Source organism: Oncorhynchus mykiss, chromosome 3 (assembly GCF_057628025.1).
Source record: "Oncorhynchus mykiss isolate SJ-2025 chromosome 3, ASM5762802v1, whole genome shotgun sequence".
Classification (NCBI taxonomy): Eukaryota; Metazoa; Chordata; class Actinopteri; order Salmoniformes; family Salmonidae; genus Oncorhynchus; species Oncorhynchus mykiss.
In genome coordinates this window covers 50,947,304-50,969,663 of record NC_143024.1, presented here as the reverse complement: position 1 = coordinate 50,969,663, position 22,360 = coordinate 50,947,304, and the positions used below count along the sequence as shown (strand labels likewise).

General features: G+C 42.3%; 1 protein-coding gene across 9 annotated transcripts in view; it reads left to right on the top strand.

Annotated features, from left to right (window-relative positions):
- Positions 1-1,231: 1,231 nt before the first annotated feature.
- LOC110519952 (sorting nexin-25-like) overlaps positions 1,232-22,360 on the top strand; it is a 36,823-nt gene continuing 15,694 nt past the window's right edge. For 3 of the 9 annotated variants that reach the window (XR_016494681.1, XR_016494680.1, XR_016494682.1), the window contains exons 1-3: positions 1,232-3,075; positions 3,612-3,696; positions 7,309-7,490. Coding sequence is in view for 2 of the 9 variants with exons in the window: in XM_090229500.1 (XP_090085626.1) it covers positions 7,349-7,490; positions 11,583-11,681; positions 15,086-15,099 (255 nt within the window). In the remaining 7 variants the exon portion in view is untranslated. Of the gene's footprint in view, positions 3,076-3,611; positions 3,697-3,904; positions 4,036-7,308; positions 7,491-11,582; positions 11,682-15,085; positions 16,036-22,360 lie in introns of those variants that run through there. The other 6 variants (XR_016494677.1, XR_016494676.1, XM_090229500.1 and 3 more) reach the window with 6 other exon arrangements.

The following is a 22,360-nucleotide window of genomic DNA, read 5'->3' as shown; positions in this document are numbered from 1 at the left end:
CCACTCTACACACAGGAAACTGTTGAGCAAGAAAACACCAGCAGCGTTGCAGACACACTCAAACCGATGCACCGGGCACCTACTACCATACCCCATTAAAAGTCACTTAAATATTTTGTCTTGCCAATTCACTTTCTGAATGGCACAGGAGAGGGACGGAAGCAAAACTGTTACACATACATGTCTCAATTGTCTGAAGGCTTAAAAATCCATCTTTAACCTGTATCCTCCCCTTCATCTACACCGGTTGAATTGGATTTAACAGGTGACATCAATAACGGATCATAGATTTCACTTGGATTCACATGGTCAGTCTATGTCATGGAAAGAGCAGGTGTTCCTATTGTTTTGTACACTCAGTGTACATATAAAGTGGGTTAAACAGTATGTAAATATTAAGTGACCAGTGTTCAATGACTATACCGGGTGGTAGACGGCTAGTGACAGTGTCTGAGGTTTAGAGCAGGGTACTGGGCAGGAATGTAGAAGTTATGGGAAGAAGGTAAAAACAACATAAAAGCTCAGATTTTCTTCTCTTTTAGGTCAGTGCCAAGTTCAAGTTAAATTTTGCCATGCATCATGAAAGCTCTCTTTATTCAATTGGACGACGTGAGCCTGGATATTGGGAAATACCTAGCCAATTGCACAACTGAATAAATTCAACCCAAATGTGTCTTCCGCTTTTAACCCAAACCGTCAGATCAAAGAGGTGCCTTAATCAAGATCCATGTCATCTGGACCCAGGGAGCAGTTGTTGTTGGGGATTAACTGTCTTGCTCAATGGCAGAACAGCAGATTTTTCCACCTTGCCTGCTCAGCAATTCGAACCAGCAACATTTCGTTACTGGACCAACGCTCTTAACTGCTAGGCTACCTGCCCCCCTAATGATTATTATGATACTGTATGATCAGCCTTTTTCTGTAGAAATTGTTGTCTAGAAGATGAACACATGGTGGCAGTAGAGCACTTTTCAAAACTGTAAAAACAAAATTTCTTAATTCATAAATAAATTGTTGAAAGTATTGTAGCGACTAGCATAGATAGCTGTAAATGATCAGTTATGCTGTGCTGTACTTAACTGTACCGTGTTCGCGGGTTCGATATGCCAGTCAACCTGCTATCTGTTCCGGAGCATCCTTGTGGTTGGTGGGGCGGCGGGGGTTTGGCAGGGGGGTGGAGCACCGCACATTTAAGACTACTTAGCAGTTGTTCTCTCTTATGTTTTGTCTTAACAAGAGGAAAGGGGTTGTATAGTCAGTTGTACAACTGAAATGTGTCTTCTAAATCAGAGGTGCGTGGGTTGCCATTATCAACATTCACGGCGCCTGGGGAACAGTGGGTTAATTGCCTTGCTCAAGGGAAGAACAACAGATTTCTTAACCTTGTCTGCTCAGGGATTTGATCCAGCAACCTTTTTTGGTTATAATTGGTTTTGGAGTTATTTGGCGTGTGCTACGGCTAAACAGTAGTCTGTGTTGAGTTGGGTTAATAAACCAGGAATTCCTAAACTCACCCTGTCTGGACATTTGTTAATTTATGATCTAGCCAGGTCATTACAGTATTATTATAGAAATATGTGTATTTTTTTCATGACGCAGATATAAAAAAAAGAGTGCCACATCCTTTCAATGCAATGTACTTTACTTAATCAGCCTGTATAATAATTAAAAGACAAAAGTGTAGAATCCCCTTATAATAGTTGAACGATTATCCCTTTTCCCTTTGGCCTCACCCTGATATCGCGAGTTTACATTCTGTTTCGCTACACAACATCAGGATGGTTCGTTCGAGGCTTCGTTCCCTTTCTAACCTTGTAGAACGTTGAAAGGACACTTCTGGCTGATTGTTCGACAGTGACCCCCCTCTCTGACAATTTAGCCTGGGGTGTAATCGTTAGTACAAGTATGGAACGCCGTTTGGGTCTTAAAGCACGTGGTCAAAACGCGATCTTTTTAATGCAGTTGCACACCAAAAATAAAACGGGAGTTGCTATTGGACAAATTCAGATAGGATCCTCCTCGTTTCTTTCCGTTTGCAACCGTTTCAGCGTAATGAATATCTGGAATCCATGGGACGTCCATACCCCCCACCACTTCACATTCAAACTTGGGTGGACGTGACAAAGACAACGTCCAATGGACCCCAGACAGCACGGACCAAAGATAGCGGGCGATCTATAAAAATCCGCCTGCCGCAGAGAACACAGAAATACGAATTTGACAACCAGAAGCATGTTGTTTATATATTGTAACGACCCTGGGTTTATAAGCGAGACTTGCTCCCTCCCTGACTGTTTTATTACAATATATTAATGCTTAAATATAGCGATAAATGTATCAATCGTAATAGCTAACTAATTTCTGTTGAGTGTGTTAGCAAGAATCTTTCTAACGTTAATACATTGCATTTGGTAGCGAGTTTCATAACCTAACTAATTAGTAGTCTAGCAGCAACAGACTAGCTAGTTTAGAGATTTTTTTTTTTACATGAGGCACCAATACCTTGCTTGATTTACAATGCAAATCTGATGGCATGAGCAACAGAACAGACTAGTTAGCTCCGTAGAATGACGTCAAAGCGTAGACTTTCAAATGGACCTAACGTTAGCCTTCTAACGTATTTTCTCTAAGCCTGGTCCAATATCCCACGTCAATATCGGCGTGCCTTCTGTCCCTAAGGGTCTATGCTTATGAATGAAGATCCAACTGCGAGGAACACAAAGCCTGACCTCTTGTCGGTGTTGAGGAGATGTCATTGACAGCAACATGCTTTTTGCCGGCAGCAGCAGCACCGATGACCCCATATCTAGCGCTCTCTCTGTCGGTTCATCTTTTCGTTTCTTGACCGCAATCTGCATGGGAATCGCCGCAGCATGACTTTTTCAGTTTGGATATGGGGGCCTCACCGTAACGTGATTTTTTCGGAAGATTTTTATTTATATATCCTTCGCCTTGCTGTGTTTCTTGTTTGGAAGCTTTGGTCTCCTCGTGAAGAAGGGTCCTCCTAAAATCTGCAGATTTGAAACTTCAAAGAGACGGTCTACTTACCTGTTGGACTTGTTTAACAAATTAATGGTACGTATCCTGAATAGTTTTTATTCATGTGTCATGTCATAAGCCAATTTTTCTCCATATCATCCTTGTTATGATCACTGAGTAACTGAGTTGTTTGTCAGATACATTTATAATGAAGACAGTAGACAGCTAGGCATTCATTGTGCTCTTCAGTCCTGCATGATGACACATGATAATGTTGTGTTGTAGCCTATAGCTTCAACAGTCAGCCAGACTTTTGAAGCATAGGCAGTGTTTTGGCTTGGTTTGGTCTCCTGCATAATAGATAGGCTATACGTTTTGAAACCTTGTTGCTCAATACAGCCTCTGTCTTTTCCCTGTCCGAGTCTGGTTTGGACATCTCATCACTGCCCATTCAGTTAACTATTTAGTTATTTATGAATATCTATTTGAAGTTGTTCGAATGTATCCTTGGTTCCTTTGTCAATGATCATGTTAGTATGCATGCAATGGCTGAGATGGAGCATCATTGACCTTCGACTGGAACATTCTATGTACTTAACACAACCATTTTTAAATTGATCTTATGTTTGCAGGGACGATTCACAGTGCCCCTTTTGGAGTCTGCACAGACGAGAAGATTGGTGGTATCACACAATGTTGACAAGGCCCTTAAAGAAGGTGAGTGATTTGTGGTATAAAAAAAAAAAAGACAACAAATATAATGCTGCTGAACCATCAGCATGAACTGTGTGGAGTCGGCAGATGCAGTCCCAGAAAAACTCAGGAACAGCTTGTGAAGGCAGTAGCTGACTTTCACTCGCTGGTGGGAGAAATATGGGCTTCTTTCCTCGATTCCTTGCATCTTCCCTCCTCACCTCTTTCTCAGAAAGGATTGGAGAAGACACCCTGAAGGGAGAGACCTTGAAATGGCTGAAAGACTGACTAACCTCTACGGATCGGTGTCCCTATACCGGGACGGTTGAACTAACGTGCGCTAATGTGATTAGCATGACAGTTGTAAGTAACAGCAAACATTCCAGGACATTGACATGTCTTATAGGGGCAGAAAGCTTAAATTCTTGTTAATCTAATTGCACTGTCCAATTAACAGTAGCTATTACATTATTCAGATATGTTTATAGATTTCAATTTTGTTGTTTTGTATGTTATCATTTTTTTGTGGGGTATTTGGTCATATTTTATAATTCCTTTTTATTTGATCTTGCATAGTAGTTCAATTTGAGGATAGATTTGAAAGCTTGAGCAATGGGACATTGTATTCCTACTGGGCTTTGTCAATGGAAGCTGATTAGTTGGAGAGAGAGATGTGCGTGACTCGCTATTTTCCAATATAGTCCATAGTTTTGGTTGAAACTTAACAAACTAACAAAAGATACAAGTGACTTGGAGGAAAATATGCAGCTGGGGGACAGTTGCAGGAGGAGAGAGGAGCAGGGAGAGAGGACAAAATATGATACTCGCTCAGGCAGATCACGCCTCTTACACTTCCTCTCTATGGACGTGTTTGTACTGAACACTGATCAGAGACATGAAGAGAGTCAATGGAGTGGTTCCTGTACCAGCCCATAGGTCAGCCCCAAATCCCCCAGCAAAGCTGTGGTGCTGTAGTCATCCAACTATCTGTCAGACTGATGAAATCCCTTGTTCTACGTCCCAAATGGCACCCTATTCTCTACATAGCGCACTACTTCTGGTCAAAAGTAGTGTACCGTATAGTGCAAAGAGTGCCATTTGGGATGTAACACTGGTCTTCTGCCTGCCACCCCCAGCCTCCGCCTGTACAAGTTTTGCTGTTTGGGGCTCCTTGTGTAAGCTTGTGTGAGTCACCCCTTCCCTTAATAACATTTTTTGCTCCTCCATTAAAATGAACTGTGAAAAAGCCTACTAGGACAGGCAGTGACATCTGCAGGCAGGCCAGACAAACTGTTGTAATAAAGGAAATCCAGGATAGAGTGTGTGGATTTCTGTTTCTGGTTAACAAACTATAGTTTTGACAAGTCGTTTAGGACATCTACTTTGTGCATGACACAAGTAATTTTTCCAACAATTGTTTACAGATAGATTATTTCACTTATAATTCACTGTATCACAATTCCAGTGGCTCAGAAGTTTACATACACTAAGTTGACTGTGCCTTTAAACAGCTTGGAAAATTCCAGAAAATTATGTCATGGCTTTAGAAGCTTCTGATAGGCTAATTGACATCATTTGAGTCCATTGGAGGTGTACCTGTGGATGTATTTCAAGGCCTACCTTCAAATTCAGTGCCTCTTTCCTTGACATCATGGGAAAATCAAAAGAAATCAGCTAAGACCTCAGAATAAAATGATAGACCTACACAAGTCTGGTTCATCCTTGGGAGCAATTTCCAAAGCGTGAAGGTACCACGTTCATCTGCACAATCAATAGTACGCAAGTATAAACACCATGGGATCACGCATCCGTCATACCTCTCAGGAATACCTCTCCTAGAAAAGAACGTACTTTGGTGCAAAAAGTGCAAATCAATCCCAGAACAACAGCAAAGGACCTTGTGAAGATACTGGAGGAAACGGGTACAAAAGTATCTATATCTACTGTAAAACGAGTCCTATATCGACATAACCTGGAAGGCCGCTCAGCAAGGAAGAAGCCACTGCTCAAACCCCCCAAAAAAGCCAGACTACGGTTTGCAACTGCACATGGGGACAAAGATCGTACTTTTTGGAGAAATTTCCTCTGGTCTGATGAAACAAAAATAGAACTGTTTGGCCATAATGACCATTGTTATGTTTGGAGGAAAAGGGGGGATGCTTGCAAGCCGAAGAACACCATCCCGACCGTGAAGCACGGGGGTGGCAGCATCATGTGGGGGTGCATTGCTGCAGGAGGGACTGGTGCACTTCACAAAATAGATGGCATCATGAGGTAGGAAAAGTATGTGGATGTATTGAAGCAACATCTCAAGACATCAGTCAGGAAGTTAAAGCTTGGTTGCAAATGGATCTTCCAAATGGACAATGACCCAAAGCATACTTCCAAAGTTGTGGCAAAATGGCTTAAGGACAACAAAGTCAAGGTATTGGAGTGGCCATCACAAAGCCCTGACCTCGATCCTATAGAACATTTGTGGGCAGAACTGAAAAAGCGTGTGCGAGCAAGGAGGTCTATAAACCTGACTCAGTTACATCTGCTCTGTCAGGAGGAATGGGCCAAAATTCACCCAACTTATTGTGGGAAGCTTGTGGAAGGCTACCCGGAATGTTTGACCCAAGTTAAACAATTTAAAGTTAATGTTACCAAATATTAATTGAGTGTATGTAAACTTCTGACATACTGGGAATGTGATGAAAGAAATAAAAGCTGAAATAAATCATTTTTTCTACTATTACTCTGACATTTCACATTCTTAAAATAAAGTGGTGATCCTAACTGACCTAAAACAGGGAATTTTTACTAGGGTTAAATGTCAGGAAAACTGAGTTTAATTGTATTTGGCTAAGGTGTATGTAAACTTCCGACTTCAACTGTAAGTCAAGGACCAAAATGCTCCTTAACAGCTTCTACCCCCAAGCCATAAGACTGCTTAACAATTAATCAAATGGCCACCAGATTATTTACATTGACAGCCCCCCTCCATTTGTTTTTTTACACTGCTGCTACTCGCTGTTTATTATCATAGTCACTTCACCCCTACCTACATGTGCAAATTACCTCGACTAACATTGACCTGTACCCCCTGTATATAGCCTCGCTATTTTATTGTGTTACTTTTTATTATTTTTTACTTTAGTTTATTTGGTAAATATCTTAACTCTTTCTTCAACTGCACTGTTGGTTAAGGTGAGTAAGCATTTCACGGTCTACACGTGACAAAGTTTGATTAGATTTACGAAAACTTAATTTGAAAGTGACTGTTTAATTGAAGCCATTTCCCCTCATTTCACCCCCCACGTGGGCCAGCCCCCTAGCAATTCAAGTTCTAGCCAATGAGCTTCAGCATTTGAGTGACAGCTAGCAAGATTTCAGTCCAGCATTATCCATTGAGGTTGCAGGGCGGGTCCAACGGCTCAGTGGACACAGCAGAGAGAGAAAGAAAACATTGCCGTGGTTCACGTCTGTACATATGTGACATAGAACATAACGTATTTTCAGGGACCACTTTTGGCTCGTGAGTGCTACTTTCAGAACTACTGGCAAAAAAAGTATACAAAAGTAGAGGAGAATCTCTTTAATGTAGTGCAGACTAGGCCGTCATAATAACCCTCCCACCCTCTCCTACCCTCTCAGGCAAATTCAAGACACTGTCAACTGGCTCTTCAGTGAGCAGATGCTTGTTTGCTACATCAACATTCTCCGGAACACTTTCTGGCCCAACGGAAAACTGGCCCCCCAAATCAAGGCTCGGTCCAACTCAGAACGTCAGGAGACCAAAGAGAGAGCACAACAGAAGCTACTAGACAATATCCCAGGTAGGTCCTCCCTCCTGTCACAATCTTGCTGTCTCTGTACACGTATTATCAATGTTTCGGTCTGACCCTTTCTTGAAATAAATGTGCTAATACATTAACAGAGGTAAAATCATGTGTACGGAAGTTATTTAAAAAAAAAAATAAATACAATGTGGATTTTGGGGCTGTAACTCCCTGCCCCACAAGTGAGAATATCATGACCCTTCAAAATCATGATGTTTTCCAAGATGGTGTAGCAGTCAGACGTATGTTTTTGTCTTGTCCCGTGTTTATATCGTTTTTTTCATATATATTTTAATCTCACTTTCCATCGACGGACGGAATATACTCTCCTGCAACCCGCCTAACCCAATGTGGTACGGATCTGCTATTTTTATACTTTAGAACTGGAACCCCCATCAGAAGCTAGCCAGCTAACTAGCTAGTAGTCAGTTAGCCACTGCTAGTGGTCCTCACCTTTAACTCGGACATCAGCCAGCCTCCGCTCAGAAAATACCTGCCAGTCAGCACAGCGCAATATCAACCCAGAGCATATCGGTCTGCTTTTTCTCTATCGCATCTCCGGAATTCTACCGCAAGCTCTGGACCTTTACACCAGATCATCACAGCTAGCTAGTTGCTATCGGTGTGGCTACTCCTGGCTAACGTCTCTGTCCCGAAGCAAGCACCAACTAGCCTGGAGCTAGCCTCAAGCTTGGCCCATCTCCCTTCTAGCCTAAGAGGTCCACCAGCCAATTCTTGGGCTACAATACCTCTTTACTGCCAACACGGAGCCTCACCGATCCATCACCATTCTGTATACTTCTGGCCCTTCTTTGGACACTGTGTTAACAAACCTCCAAACAAGCTTCAATGCCATACAACACTCCTTCTGTGGCCTCCAACTGCTTTTAAATCCTAGTAAAACTAAATGCATGCTCTTCAATCGTTGCCCGCACCCACCCGCCCAGCACGCGCTCCAGCAGGTATAGTTCACTGGTCATCCCCAAAGCCAACACTTGCTTTGGCCGCCTTTCCTTCCAGTTATCTGCTGCCAATGACTGTAACAAATTGCAAAAATCACTGAAGCTGGAGTCTTATATCTCCTTCACTAACTTTAAGCAGTCCATCAATGGGTCTTATGAGCTGGAGAGGACAATTACACACATCTGACCTCCGCACAGCCTCAGTTAATTGTTTCCTTGAGCTATCACTTTCCATACTGGCTCGGTTCACCCAAAACTGACATGGAATGATGCGTCAGAGTCTCAAATGCCAGTCTCTCTTCCCTATTTGGGGCCCTAGTCTAAAGCAGTGAATTATGTAGGGAATACGGTGCCATTTGGGATGTAGACATTCTACTTACTGTATGTTCTAGCATAAGGAGAATCAGTAATAAACCTAACCTCCTAATCAAGTCGACAGAATCAATAGATCGTTTATTTTAGTATTGCCCTCAGGTAGCCTGTTTCTGGTCCCAGGTTCAGGAATGGCTGAAAATGCATAGCATTGATCTAAAATAGACCCTAGAAATAGTACTGTTAGGAGATCTGGAGAGACAATTACAGTCAATTACTAATATACTAATACTCTTAGTCAAAGTATTTATCTTCAACTTGCAATCTGTGGATTCTATTTGATTAGATAGATTGAAATTGTACAGTAAACAGCACACCATAGTTGAAAGATATACATTACCATTCAAAAGTTTGGGGTCACTTAGAAATATCCTTGTTTTTGTATTAGTATTATGGATCCCCATTAGCTGCTACCAAAGCTACTCTGCGACTCTGGGATGCTGGCCTTCTAGGCAGATTTGCAAAGAAAAATCCATATCTCAGACTGGTCAATAAAAATAAAAGATTAAGATGGGCAAAACAACACAGACACTGGACAGAGGAACTCTAGAAGGCCAGCATCCCGGAGTCGCCTCTTCACTGTTGACGTTGAGATTGGTATTTTGCGGGTACTATTTAATGAAGCTGCCAGTTGAGGACTTGTGAGGCATCTGTTTCTCAAACTAGACACTCTAATGTACTTGTCTTCTTGCTCAGTTGTGCACCTGGGCCTCCCACTCTTTCTATTCTGGTTAGAGCCAGTTTGCGCTATTCTGTGAAGGGAGTAGTACACAGCATTGTACGAGATCTTCAGTTTCTTTCTCACATGGAATAGCATTCATTTCTCAGAACATGAATAGACTGATGAGTTTCAGAAGAAAGGTTTTTTTTTCTGGCCATTTTGAGCCTATAATCGAACCCACAACTGCTGATGCTCCAGATACTCAACTAGTCTAAAGAAGGCCAGTGTTATTGCTTCTTTAATCAGAACAACAGTTTTCAGCTGTGCTAACATAATTTCTTAGGGTTTTCTAATGATCAATTAGCATTTTAAAATGTTGAACTTGGATTAACTAACACAATTGGAACACAAGAGTGATGGTTACTGATAATGGGCCTCTGTTTGCCTATGTAGATATTCCCTAAAAAATCTCCTGTTTCCAGCTACAACAGTCTTTTACAACATTAACAATGTCTACACGGATCAATTTGATGTTATTTTAATGGACAAAAGATGTGCTTTTCTTTCAAAAACAAGGACTTTTCTAAGTGACCCCAAACTTTTGAATGGTTTTGTATGTTGCGTAGAAATCCGAAGAGGGTGGCCAGCAGAGATAGGTGGGGTGGGCTAAGGGAAGCTGAGGGTTGGGATGTGGAATGGAGACAAGTGGGAGTGGAGTTGCTGTGTGGGAGATAGAATGATGGTCAAAGATAAAAGTAAAAAAATAAAACATACTTTTTATTATGTTTGAAGACACTGAGGGGCAGTGTTTTTACAACTAATGCCAGTTTGCCTGAGGCTGATGCCGTGCAGGTGTTTGTGCACTTGCATATACATACACTCTCATTCAAATACACACACACATGTAATAGTGCCAGACATGCACACACACATATACAGTTGGCATTGCTGTTATGATTTTAGTTGTCCTTGTTGTCCTTTGTTTTTCTGGGGGGGGGGTGGGTTGCATTGTTGTTTGCTGTTTTCTTCTGTCTTCTTTCTCTTTAGTTCATTTTCTTGGTTGTTGGTTCTTGGGGGTGGGTGGAATTAATTAGAATTAATTAATTAGTGGCCAGCAGCATACCACTGCTGGCTTGCTTCTGAAGCTAAGCAGGGTTGGTCCTGGTCAGTCCCTGGATGGGTGACCAGATGCTGCTGGAAGTGGTGTTGGAGGGCCAGTAGGAAGCACTCTTTCCTCTGACCTAAAAAATATCCCAATGCCCCAGGGCAGTGATTGGGGACACTGCCCTGTGTAGGGTGTCGTCTTTCGGCACTTGTTAACCCCGGTGTCCTGGCTAAATTCCCAATCTGGCCCTTAAACCATTCACGGTCACCTAATAATCCCCAGTTTACAATTGGCTCATTCATCCCCCTCCTCTCCCCTGTAACTATTCCCCAGGTCATTGCTGTAAATGAGAATGTGTTCTCAGTCAACTTATCTGGTAAAATAATGGCATTTTTTATTCTTGGGAGGGGCCTGTGGAAGAGGTCTCGGATGGTTGAGGGGCAGCTATTGGGGAACTGTGGGGGGATCGGGTTCATGTTTTTTGGCCTGGTGGGAGATCTGTCAACGTGCCCTTGAGCAGGGCATTGACCCTGGATGCTTCTGTGTGTCGCTCTGAATGGAGTCTGTTGGATGACTGGTGTGGTGTAGTTGTTGAGCGGCTTCACTGCAAGTATATTGAATGTTTTGGATTCAATAAAGAACATTAAAAAAAATAATCAAGTCGACTGATCCATAGCAGACACAGCAGATGTGGCTGTAGTAATTGCATGCTTGATTAGCATCAGTTGTTCATCATATAGCCTAGTAGTACAGTGTTAATGTGTATATATATGAGGTAACTGTCATGTGTAATAGGATCCCTAGTCCTAGTGCAGATGTGTTTATCATAGGCATGACTGGTATCTGTGGATAGATCTCCCAATGTGGACTTTTTTATGTTTACATTTTGGTCATTTAGCAGATGCTCTTATCCATAGCGATTTACAGTCAATGCATTCAACTAAGGTAGGTAAGACAACCACATAACACATGTTAACTGTGTCTACCAGATGCACTACAGAATTTGGTGGGACAGCAGAGCGCCAGGTATGGGATCATCAAGATCTTCATCTCCCTTCAGGAGACATGCCAACAGGCATCTACTTTATGTAAGTTCACCTCACCATTTCTGAAAAGGCCAAGTATGCTGAAACATGCTGTTGTTGTGGTGCTGGTTGAAAGAGACACCCACTATTCTGTTGGGAATTGCACAAATGCAGCCAGGTTTGCCACATAGTGGCTCAATTCAGAACAGCATTACATTACTGCTGGTAGGTCAGACCACTCAAAGGGAGGGAGAATCGGTTTGAAATAAACTTTTGGCTAGAGGCCACTTTTCTCTCTGTAATTGATTATGATGACGTTGTTGTATATGCATACAACCTCGTCCGTCTTACAGAGACTGGGCTCTGTTGATCATGCATCCTTGCGCTTTATTACAAAAGCCAAGTCAATCACCTACCATTGCACCTTGTACCAAAAGGTAGGTTGGAACTCACTTTATATGCGCAGAAAGCTACATTTGTATGTGTTCATCTACAAAGACCTTTTGGGTGAACTCCCTCTACCTCTGTAGTCTGGTCTCCTTCACCACCAGCAGTTACCATATCCGGTCTGCTAGGGGGTTGCTACTTAAAGTCCCCAGGACATTCACAGTATTAGGCAAGACTGCCTTCTCTTCTTGTACACCAGAGGCATGGGATAGTTTCCAATCCATGCTTCATCTAGATATGTTAGTGCCACTGAATTAATTTAAAATATTGATGGGAGACTCTGTTACGGAGGAGTGTAAATGCTTGTTTTAGGATGGATCATGTGGTATTGTTGTATGTTTTAATTATGTATTGTATTGATTGTTGCTGCCTTCTTGGCCAGGTCTCCCTTGAAAAAGAGACTATTGGTCTCAATGGGATTTTCCTGGTTAAATAAAGGTTAAATAAAATAAGGGTATGTGTATTGTACATTCCAGAACCATTTCCATTTGTGCTATGCCAATAAAGTTTATATGTGGGAAACTCTGTTTGTAAAAGAGAGAGAGAGCGAGACTATTTAATTCTATGGTTGGGAAGGTGTCAGTGAGTCACAGACCAGCTTCACAGACCATTGTAGATTTTGCTTTATGTTTTGGATCATTGTCTTGTTGGAAGACAAATCTCCGTCCCAGTCTCAGGTCTTTTGCAGACTCCATCAGGTTTTCTTCCAGAATGGTCCTGTATTTGGCTCCATCCATCTTCCCATCAATTTTAACCATCTTCCCTGTCCCTGCTGAAGAAAAGCAGGCCCAAACCATGATGCTGCCACCACCATGTTTGACAGTGGGGATGGTGTGTTCAGCTGTGTTGCTTTTACACCAAACATAACGTTTTGCATTGTTGCCAAAAAGTTCCATTTTTGGTTTAATCTGACCAGAGCACCTTCTTCCACATGTTTGGTGTGTCTCCCAGGTGGCTTGTGGCAAACTTTAAACAACACTTTTTATGGATATCTTTAAGAAATGGCTTTCTTCTTGCCACTCTTCCATAAAGGCCAGATTTGTGCAATATACGACTGATTGTTGTCCTATGGACAGAGTCTCCCACCTCAGCTGTAGATCTCTGCAGTTCATCCAGAGTGATCATGGGCCTCTTGGCTGCATCTCTGATCAGTCTTCTCCTTGTATGAGCTGAAAGTTTAGAGGGACGGCCAGGTCTTGGTAGATTTGCAGTGGTCTGATACTCCTTCCATTTCAATATTATCACTTGCACAGTGCTCCTTGGGATTTTTAAAGCTTGGGAAATCTTTTTGTATCCAAATCCGGCTTTAAACTTCTTCACAACAGTATCTCGGACCTGCCTGGTGTGTTCCTTGTTCTTCATGATGCTCTCTGCGCTTTTAACGAACCTCTGAGACTATCACAGTGCAGGTGCATTTATACGGAGACTTGATTACACACAGGTGGATTGTATTTATCATCATTAGTCATTTAGGTCAACATTGGATCATTCAGAGATCCTCACTGAACTTCTGGAGAGAGTTTGCTGCACTGAAAGTAAAGGGGCTGAATAATTTTGCACGCCCAATTTTTCAGTTTTTGATTTGTTAAAAAAGTTTGAAATATCCAATAAATGTCGTTCCACTTCATGATTGTGTCCCACTTGTTGTTGATTCTTCACAAAAAAATACAGTTTTATATCTTTATGTTTGAAGCCTGAAATGTGGCAAAAGGTCGCAAAGTTCAAGGGGGCCGAATACTTTCGCAAGGTACTGTATATAAAAGTATGTGGACGCCCCTTCAAATTAGTGGATTTGGCTATTTCAGCCTCACCTATTGACAGGTGTGTACAATTGAGCACACCGCCATGCAATCTCCATAGACAAACATTACCAGTAGAATTGCCTTACTGAAGAGCTCCGGGACTTTCAACATGGCACTGTCAAAGGATGTACATTTTTGCCCTGCTAGAGCTGCCCCAATCAACTTTAAGTGCTGTTATCGTGAAGTAGAAACGTCTAGGAGAAACAATGGCGCAGCTGTGAATTGGTAGGCCACACAAGCTCACAGAATGGGACTGCCGAGTGCTGAAGTGCGTAGCGTGTAAAAAAAAATATCCGTCCTCGGTTGCAACACTCGCTACCGAGCTCCAAACTACCTCTAGAAGCAACGTCAGCACAATAACTGTTAGTCGGGAGATTCATGAAATGGGTTTTCATGGCCAAGCAGCCGCACACAAGCCTAAGATCACCGTGCACAAATGTTGGTTGGAGTGGTGTAAAGTTCGCCGCCATTGAGCACGTGATGAATCAAGCTTCACCATCTGGCAGTCCGATGGACGAAGCTGGGTTTGGCGGATGTCAAGAGAACGCTACCTGCCCCAATGCATAGTGCCAACTGTAAAGTTTGATGGAGGAGGAATAATGGTCTGGGGCTGTTTTTCATGGTTCGGGCTAGGCCCCTTAGTTCCAGTGAAGGGAAATCTTAACGCTACAGCATACAATGACATTCTAGACAGTACTGTGCTTCCAAATTTGTGGCAATAGTTTGGGGACGGCCCTTTCCTGTTTCAGCATGACAATCCCCTGTGCACAAAGCGAGGTCCATACAGAAATGGTTTGTCGAGATTGGTGTGGAAGATCTTGACTGGCCTGCATAGAGCCCTGACTTCAACCCCATCGAACACCTTTGTGATGAATAGGAACGCCGACTGTGAGCCAAGCCTAATCGCCCAATATCAGTGCCTGACCTCATTAAGGCTCGTGGCTGAATAGAAGCAAGTCCCCGCAGCAATGTTCCAACATATAGTGCAAAGCCTTCCCAGAAGAGTAGAGGTTGTTATAACAGCAAAGGGGGGACCAACTCCATATTAATGCCCATGATTTTGGAATGAGATGTTCAACGAGCAGGTGTCTACATACTCATGTATGTACATGCAAGCTTAAAACAAAATGCACAGAACAGACTCCTCCACTTGAATCCAGGCTGAAGTGATGTATTGCTTAATGTCCTCCTGACATGCTTCCTCTGCCCCTGTTTCAGGTTCTGATGGATAATCCTCAAAGAGCTCTGTCCAGAACTCAACGTGGAGACGGACCAAATCTGATAGTGCGAGGCTTATACTGTATGTACACAACACAGGATAGTGTATGGTTAATGTGGAGCAGAACCCTAATTTTAAGGCTGCTCATCCCAAATTGCACTTTTGACCAGAGCCCCTCTTCTCCCATAGGCCATAAAGTAGTGCACTATAAGGAAAAGAGTGTCATTTGGGACTAACTCCGACACAGTGAAGGACATGGTGGTGCTCCTGGAGATCTATGTGGGCTTAAGTTATATTGGTTTTCAAAAGAGAGACACTCAAAGGATTATGTATTTTGAAGGATTATGTATTTTCTTTTGTAAATTTTCATTTGTATTCAACAGATAGATCATGAAACATGACATCAACACAAATGTACTATGATGTTCCAGCAGGGTACAGTTAAAAATGTGATTAAACTGAATCCAAATGGATTATGTATTTTCTGTTGTTGTTCTGAGGTACTTTTTTTATCTGAATGCAGTTGATTATTTAGAGCTCAAACTAGGGAGACAAGCTTTGGTTCGTGTTACTGCGTTACATATTTTTGTTCAGTAGCTGAATTTTGACAAAAATGAGATCAGTTCCACTGCCAAAGATCCATTGCAGAAAGCCAGGCTGTTTGATTGATGTCTTTGTTTGTTTTGGATCCAGGTAGGATTTCCAAAATGTGAATAGTTGTGAAATGATGAGTGTTGTGCCCATATGAAGAAAAAAAAAGCTGCATACCAACCTCGGATACATTCCTGACCAATATGTTACATGTATATGTTCTTTGTACAATGGCTTCATTGTGTAATATGTCATGTAAAGTAATTGTGACAATTTTATTTGTGATTTATTGATAATTATTTTTTGATAAAAAATCAAATCTAAGAGCGTTTATAAGCAATAAATTGCTAAAGAAAAATGTTTGACTTGTTAAATCCTTTTTCATTTATACGCTTTAGGCAAATTCCTTGTCAATGTAAACTGCTCAATTTTATGAATGACTGGAACCAACTGAATTTGCATTCTACAAATGAGAAAATGGCATCTGAATTTAAAGGAACCCAGTTTTGTGCAGAGTAGTACAGGTAACAGTTCTAACTTGTAGAGTCGATAGCTTAAACAACAATTCTTACTGTTAAGCATTTACACTGAGCATCACCATAATCTTATTCATACCACAGACTCACACTGAACATAAGGCATTCAGGTCTGATGTTATTTACTCAGGTAATTCATCTCAATGGGACAGAGGAGGCTCCTTGTATGTAGACTCCTTAGCCAGGGTCATGATGGTGGAACTTTACATTTTGCCAAAGGTGGTGTCCATCTGGCGGTCCTTGCACACTTCTGGGTTTGCCTGAGCAGCCTAGCCAAAGATAATCCAGAAGTTAGCCTTAGATTAAGAATGTAGCTAAATCTTACTAAAATACTATCTTTAATTGGCCTTCACGAATGCTGCGTTCATAGCAAGTGGGAAACTCAGAAAAATACTATTTGTAATCTGGGAGCAACGTGTGTTCATTTGCTTTGAACTCGTTGAGAACGCCGATTGGCTAATGGCAAACAAGGTGTGTCAACCATAAACTAAAAGTACAGCTATCATGCTTGCAAACAAATTATAGTGTTCATAAGCCATATTAAGAAATTGTTTTTCATAAGTGTTTTGTTGCATTTAACTTCCAAAAATACTGTTAGAGGTAATTTCCTTGGTTAGCTGCCAAGGCAGCATCTATCAATCAATCAAATGTATTATAAAGCCCTTCTTACATCAGCTGTCACAAAGTTCTGTACAGAAATAGAGCCTAAAATCCCAAACAGCAAGCATTGCAGGTGTAGAAGCACGGTGGCTAGGAAAAACTCCCTAGAAAGGCCAGAACCTAGGAAGAAACCTAGAGAGGAACCAGGCTATGATGGGGTGGCCAGTCCTATTCTGGCTGTGCCGGGTGGAGATTATAACAGAGCATGGCCAAGATGTTCAAATGTTCATAGATGACCAGCAGGGTCAAATAATAATAATCACAGTGGTTGTAGAGGGTGCAACAGGTCAGCACCTCTGGAGTAAATGTCAGTTGGCTTTTCATAGCCGATCATTCAGAGTATCTCTACGTCTCCTGCTGTCTCTAGAAAGTTGAAAACAGAAGGTCTGGGACAGGTAGCACGTCCGGTGAACAAGTCAGGGTTCCATTGCCGCAGGCAGAACAGTTGAAACTGGAACAGCAGCACGGCCAGTTGGACTGGGGACAGCAAGGAGTCATCAGGCCAGGTAGTCCTGAGGTATGGTCCTAGGGCTCAGGTACTCCGAGAGAAAGAGAGAGAGAATTAAAGAGAACATACTTAAATTCACACAGGACACCGGATAAGACCGGATAAATACTCCAGATGTAATAGACTGACCCTAGCCCCCGACACAAACTATTGCAGCATAAATAAGCATGCCCATTAAAAAAAGTTAGAACCAAGAACAGATATAGTTGGTTCACTCCAGAGCTGACTGCCCTTGACCAGCACAAAAACATCCTGTGGCGTTCTGCATTAGCATCGAATAGCCCCCACGATATGCAACTTTTCAGGAAAGTTAGGAACCAATATACACAGGCAGTTAGGAAAGCAAAGGCTAGCTTTTTCAAACAGAAATTTGAATCCTGTAGCACAAACTCCAAAAAGTTCTGGGACACTGTAAAGTCCATGGAGAATAAGAGCACCTCCTCCCAGCTGCCCACTGCACTGAGGCTAGGAAATACTGGCACCACCGATAAATCTGTTGTCCGGACCTCTGGCAGTCTCTATTTGGGTGCCACAGGGTTCAATTCTCGGGCCGACTCTCTTCTCTGTATACATCAATGATTTCGCTCTTGCTGCTGGTGATTTTCTGATCCACCTCAACGCAGACGACACCATTCTGTATACCTCTGGCCCTTCTTTGAACACTGTGTTAACAAACCTCCAGACGAGCTTCAATGCCATACAACTCTCCTTCCATGGCCTCCAGCTGCTCTTAAATGCAAGTAAAACTAAATGCATGCCATTCAACTGATCGCTGCCCATGCCTGCCCGCCCGTCCAGCATTACTACTCTGGACGGTTCTGACTTAGAATATGTGGACAACTACAAAAACCTAGGTGTCTGTTTAGACTGTAAACTCTCCTTCCAGATTCACAATAAGCATCTACAATCCAAAATTAAATCTAGAATCAGCTTACTATTTTGCAACAAAGCATCCTTCACTCATGCTGCCAAACATACCCTCGTAAAACTGAACATCCTACCGATCCTCGACTTTGGGAATGTCATTGACCTAATAGCCTCCAACACTCTACTCAACAAATTGAATGAAGTCTATCACTGTCACGCCCTGACCTTAGAGATCCTTTTTATGACTCTATTTTGGTTTGGTCAGGGCGTGAGTTGGGGTGGGCATTCTATGTTTTGTGTTCTATGTTTTCTATTTCTGTGTGTTTGGCCAGGTGTGGTTCTCAGAGGCAACTGTCTATCATTGTCTCTGATTGAGAACCATACTTTTCTGTTTTGTGTGTCTGCACCAGACAGAACTGTTTCGTTTGTGCCGCTTTGTTATTTTTTGTTCTAGTGTTCAGTTTTATGAAAGATCATGAACACGTACCACGCTGCACCTTGGTCCTCTTCTTCAAACAGCCGTTACAATGATAGTGCTTTTGTCACCAAAGCCCCATATACTACCCACCACTGCGACCTGTATGCTCTCAGAAATAGATAGTGTCAATATAAATAAAATATACATTATGTACAAGAACAATATCCATTTTTATTTTTATTTCACCTTTATTTAACCAGGTAGGCTAGTTGAGAACAAGTTATCATTTACAACTGTGACCTGGCCAAGATAAAGCATAGCAATGTGAACAGACAACAACACAGAGTTACACATGGAGTAAACAATAAACAAGTCAATAACACAGTAGAAAAAAAAAAGAGTCTACAGTGCCTTGCGAAAGTATTCGGCCCCCTTGAACTTTGCGACCTTCTGCCACATTTCAGGCCTCAAACATAAAGATATAAAACTGTATTTTTTTGTGAAGAATCAACAACAAGTGGGACACAATCATGAGGTGGAACGACATTTATTGGATATTTCAAACTTTTTTAACAAATCAAAAACTGAAAAATTGGGTGTGCAAAATTATTCAGCCCCTTTACTTTCAGTGCAGCAAACTCTCTCCAGAAGTTCAGTGAGGATCTCTGAATGATCCAATGTTGACCTAAATGACTAACGATGATAAATACAATCCACCTGTGTGTAATCAAGTCTCCGTATAAATGCACCTGCACTGTGATAGTCTCAGAGGCCCGTTAAAAGCGCAGAGAGCATCATGAAGAACAAGAAACCCACCAGGCAGGTCCGAGATACTGTTGTGAAGAAGTTTAAAGCCGGATTTGTATACAAAAAGATTTCCCAAGCTTTAAACATCCCAAGGAGCACTGTGCAAGCGATAATATTGAAATGGAAGGAGTATCAGACCACTGCAAATCTACCAAGACCTGGCCGTCCCTCTAAACTTTCAGCTCATACAAGGAGAAGACTGATCAGAGATGCAGCCAAGAGGCCCATGATCACTCTGGATGAACTGCAGAGATCTACAGCTGAGGTGGGAGACTCTGTCCATAGGACAACAATCAGTCGTATATTGCACAAATCTGGCCTTTATGGAAGAGTGGCAAGAAGAAAGCCATTTCTTAAAGATATCCATAAAAAGTGTTGTTTAAAGTTTGCCACAAGCCACCTGGGAGACACACCAAACATGTGGAAGAAGGTGCTCTGGTCAGATTAAACCAAAATTGAACTTTTTGGCAACAATGCAAAACGTTATGTTTGGCGTAAAAGCAACACAGCTCATCACCCTGAACACACCATCTCCACTGTCAAACATGGTGGTGGCAGCATCATGGTTTGGGCCTGCTTTTCTTCAGCAGGGACAGGGAAGATGGTTAAAATTGATGGGAAGATGGATGGAGCCAAATACAGGACCATTCTGGAAGAAAACCTGATGTAGTCTGCAAAAGACCTGAGACTGGGACGGAGATTTGTCTTCCAACAAGACAATGATCCAAAACATAAAGCAAAATCTACAATGGAATGGTTCAAAATTAAAGATATCCAGGTGTTAGAATGGCCAAGTCAAAGTTCAGACCTGAATCCAATCGAGAATCTGTGGAAAGAACTGAAAACTGCTGTTCACAAATGCTCTCCATCCAACCTCACTGAGCTCGAGCTGTTTTGCAAGGAGGAATTGGAAAACATTTCTGTCTCTCGATGTGCAAAACTGATAGAGACATATCCCAAGCGACTTACAGCTGTAATCGCAGCAAAAGGTGGCGCTACAAAGTATTAACTTAAGGGGGCTGAATAATTTTGCACGCCCAATTTTTCAGTTTTTGATTTGTTAACAATGTTTGAAATATCCAATAAATGTCGTTCCACTTCATGATTGTGTCCCACTTGTTGTTGATTCTTCACAAAAAAATACAGTTTTATATCTTTATGTTTGAAGCCTGAAATGTGGCAAAAGGTCTCAAAGTTCAAGGGGGCCGAATACTTTCGCAAGGCACTGTACATTGTGTGCAAAAGGCATGAGGAGGTAGGCGAATAATTACAATTTTGCAGATTAACACTAGTGATAAATGATCAGAGGGTCATGTGCAGGTAGAGATACTGGTGTGCAAAAGAGCAGAAAAGTAAATAAATATAAACAGTATGGCGATGAGATAGGTAAATTAGGTGGGCTATTTACCGATGGACTATGTACAGCTGCAACGATCGGTTAGCTGCTCAGATAGCAGATGTTTGAAGTTGGTGAGGGAGATAAAAGTCTCCAACTTCAGCGATTTTTGAAATTCGTTCCAGTCACAGGCAGAAGAGAACTGGAAGGAAAGGTGGCCAAATGAGGTGTTGGCCTCATACCTGCTGGAGTGCGTGCTACGGGTGGGTGTTGCCATCGTGAACAGTGAACTGAGATAAGGCAGAGCTTTACCTAGCATGGACTTGTAGATGACCTGGAGCCAGTGGGTCTGGCGACGAATATGTAGCGAGGGCCAGCCGACTAGAGCGTACAGGTCGCAGTGGTGGGTGGTATGAGGTGCTTTAGTAACAAAACGGATGGCGCTGTGATAAACTGCATCCAGTTTGCTGAGTAGAGTATTGGAAGCTATTTTGTAGATGACATCGCCAAAGTCGAGGATCGGTAGGATAGTCAGTTTTACTAGGGTAAGTTTGGCGGCGTGAGTGAAGGAGGCTTTGTTGCGAAATAGAAAGCCGACTCTAGATTTGATTTTAGATTGGAGATGTTTGATATGAGTCTGGAAGGAGAGTTTACAGTCTAGCCAGACACCTAGAAACTTATAGATGTCCACATATTCTAGGTCGGAACCATCCAGGGTGGTGATGCTAGTCGGGCGTGCGGGTGCAGGCAGTAAACGGTTGAAAAGCATGCATTTGGTTTTACTAGCGTTTAAGAGCAGTTGGAGGCCACGGAAGGAGTTTTGTATGGCATTGAAGCTCGTTTGGAGGTTAGATAGCACAGTGTCCAAGGAAGGGCCAGAAGTATACAGAATGGTGTCATCTGCGTAGAGGTGGATCAGGGTGGAGGTGGAGAGTATATATAATGATACCAGTGATAGATGAGGTAGTTATATGCATACAATCAGGGGTAAGGTGGCTGAGAAGCGGGATAATAAAAAAAAAATTGTAGCAGCAACGTGTGTTAGGAGAGAGTCATATGAATAGAGGCACTGCAGATAGTGCTGAACCACGCATGAACAAGGGAATCTATATATTCGGAGAGCATGTTTCTATCCTGCCCTTGACTTTTGTGCAGGGCATGTGATGCTATAGCCTCTTCGCCACAAAACTCCCTGATCTTCTCAAAAAGGTAAGTTTGTCAAGCTGTGTCCAGTCTAGGTGGTGCGTGTACAAGCAGACCATCTTTGGGAGGAAGGATGTCAGCGTTGCGCAGCAGCTGAAACATGGTCCCGACTGAGTCCAAACGCTCCTTGGTGACAACAACACCAGGCTCCAGAGCATCGAAGCGTTAAAACAGGGAAAAAAAATAGAGAAGATATTACAACCTTGTCCAACATCAATTCACCTCTGAAGTTTAGATAAGAAGAATAACCTCATACAATGCAATGAAAATTCTATTCACCTGAAGTGCTGGTACTGTTTGATCTGTGGCAGAGGCCTGAAGTACGAAATCAGGGGTTGTTGCCAGCCA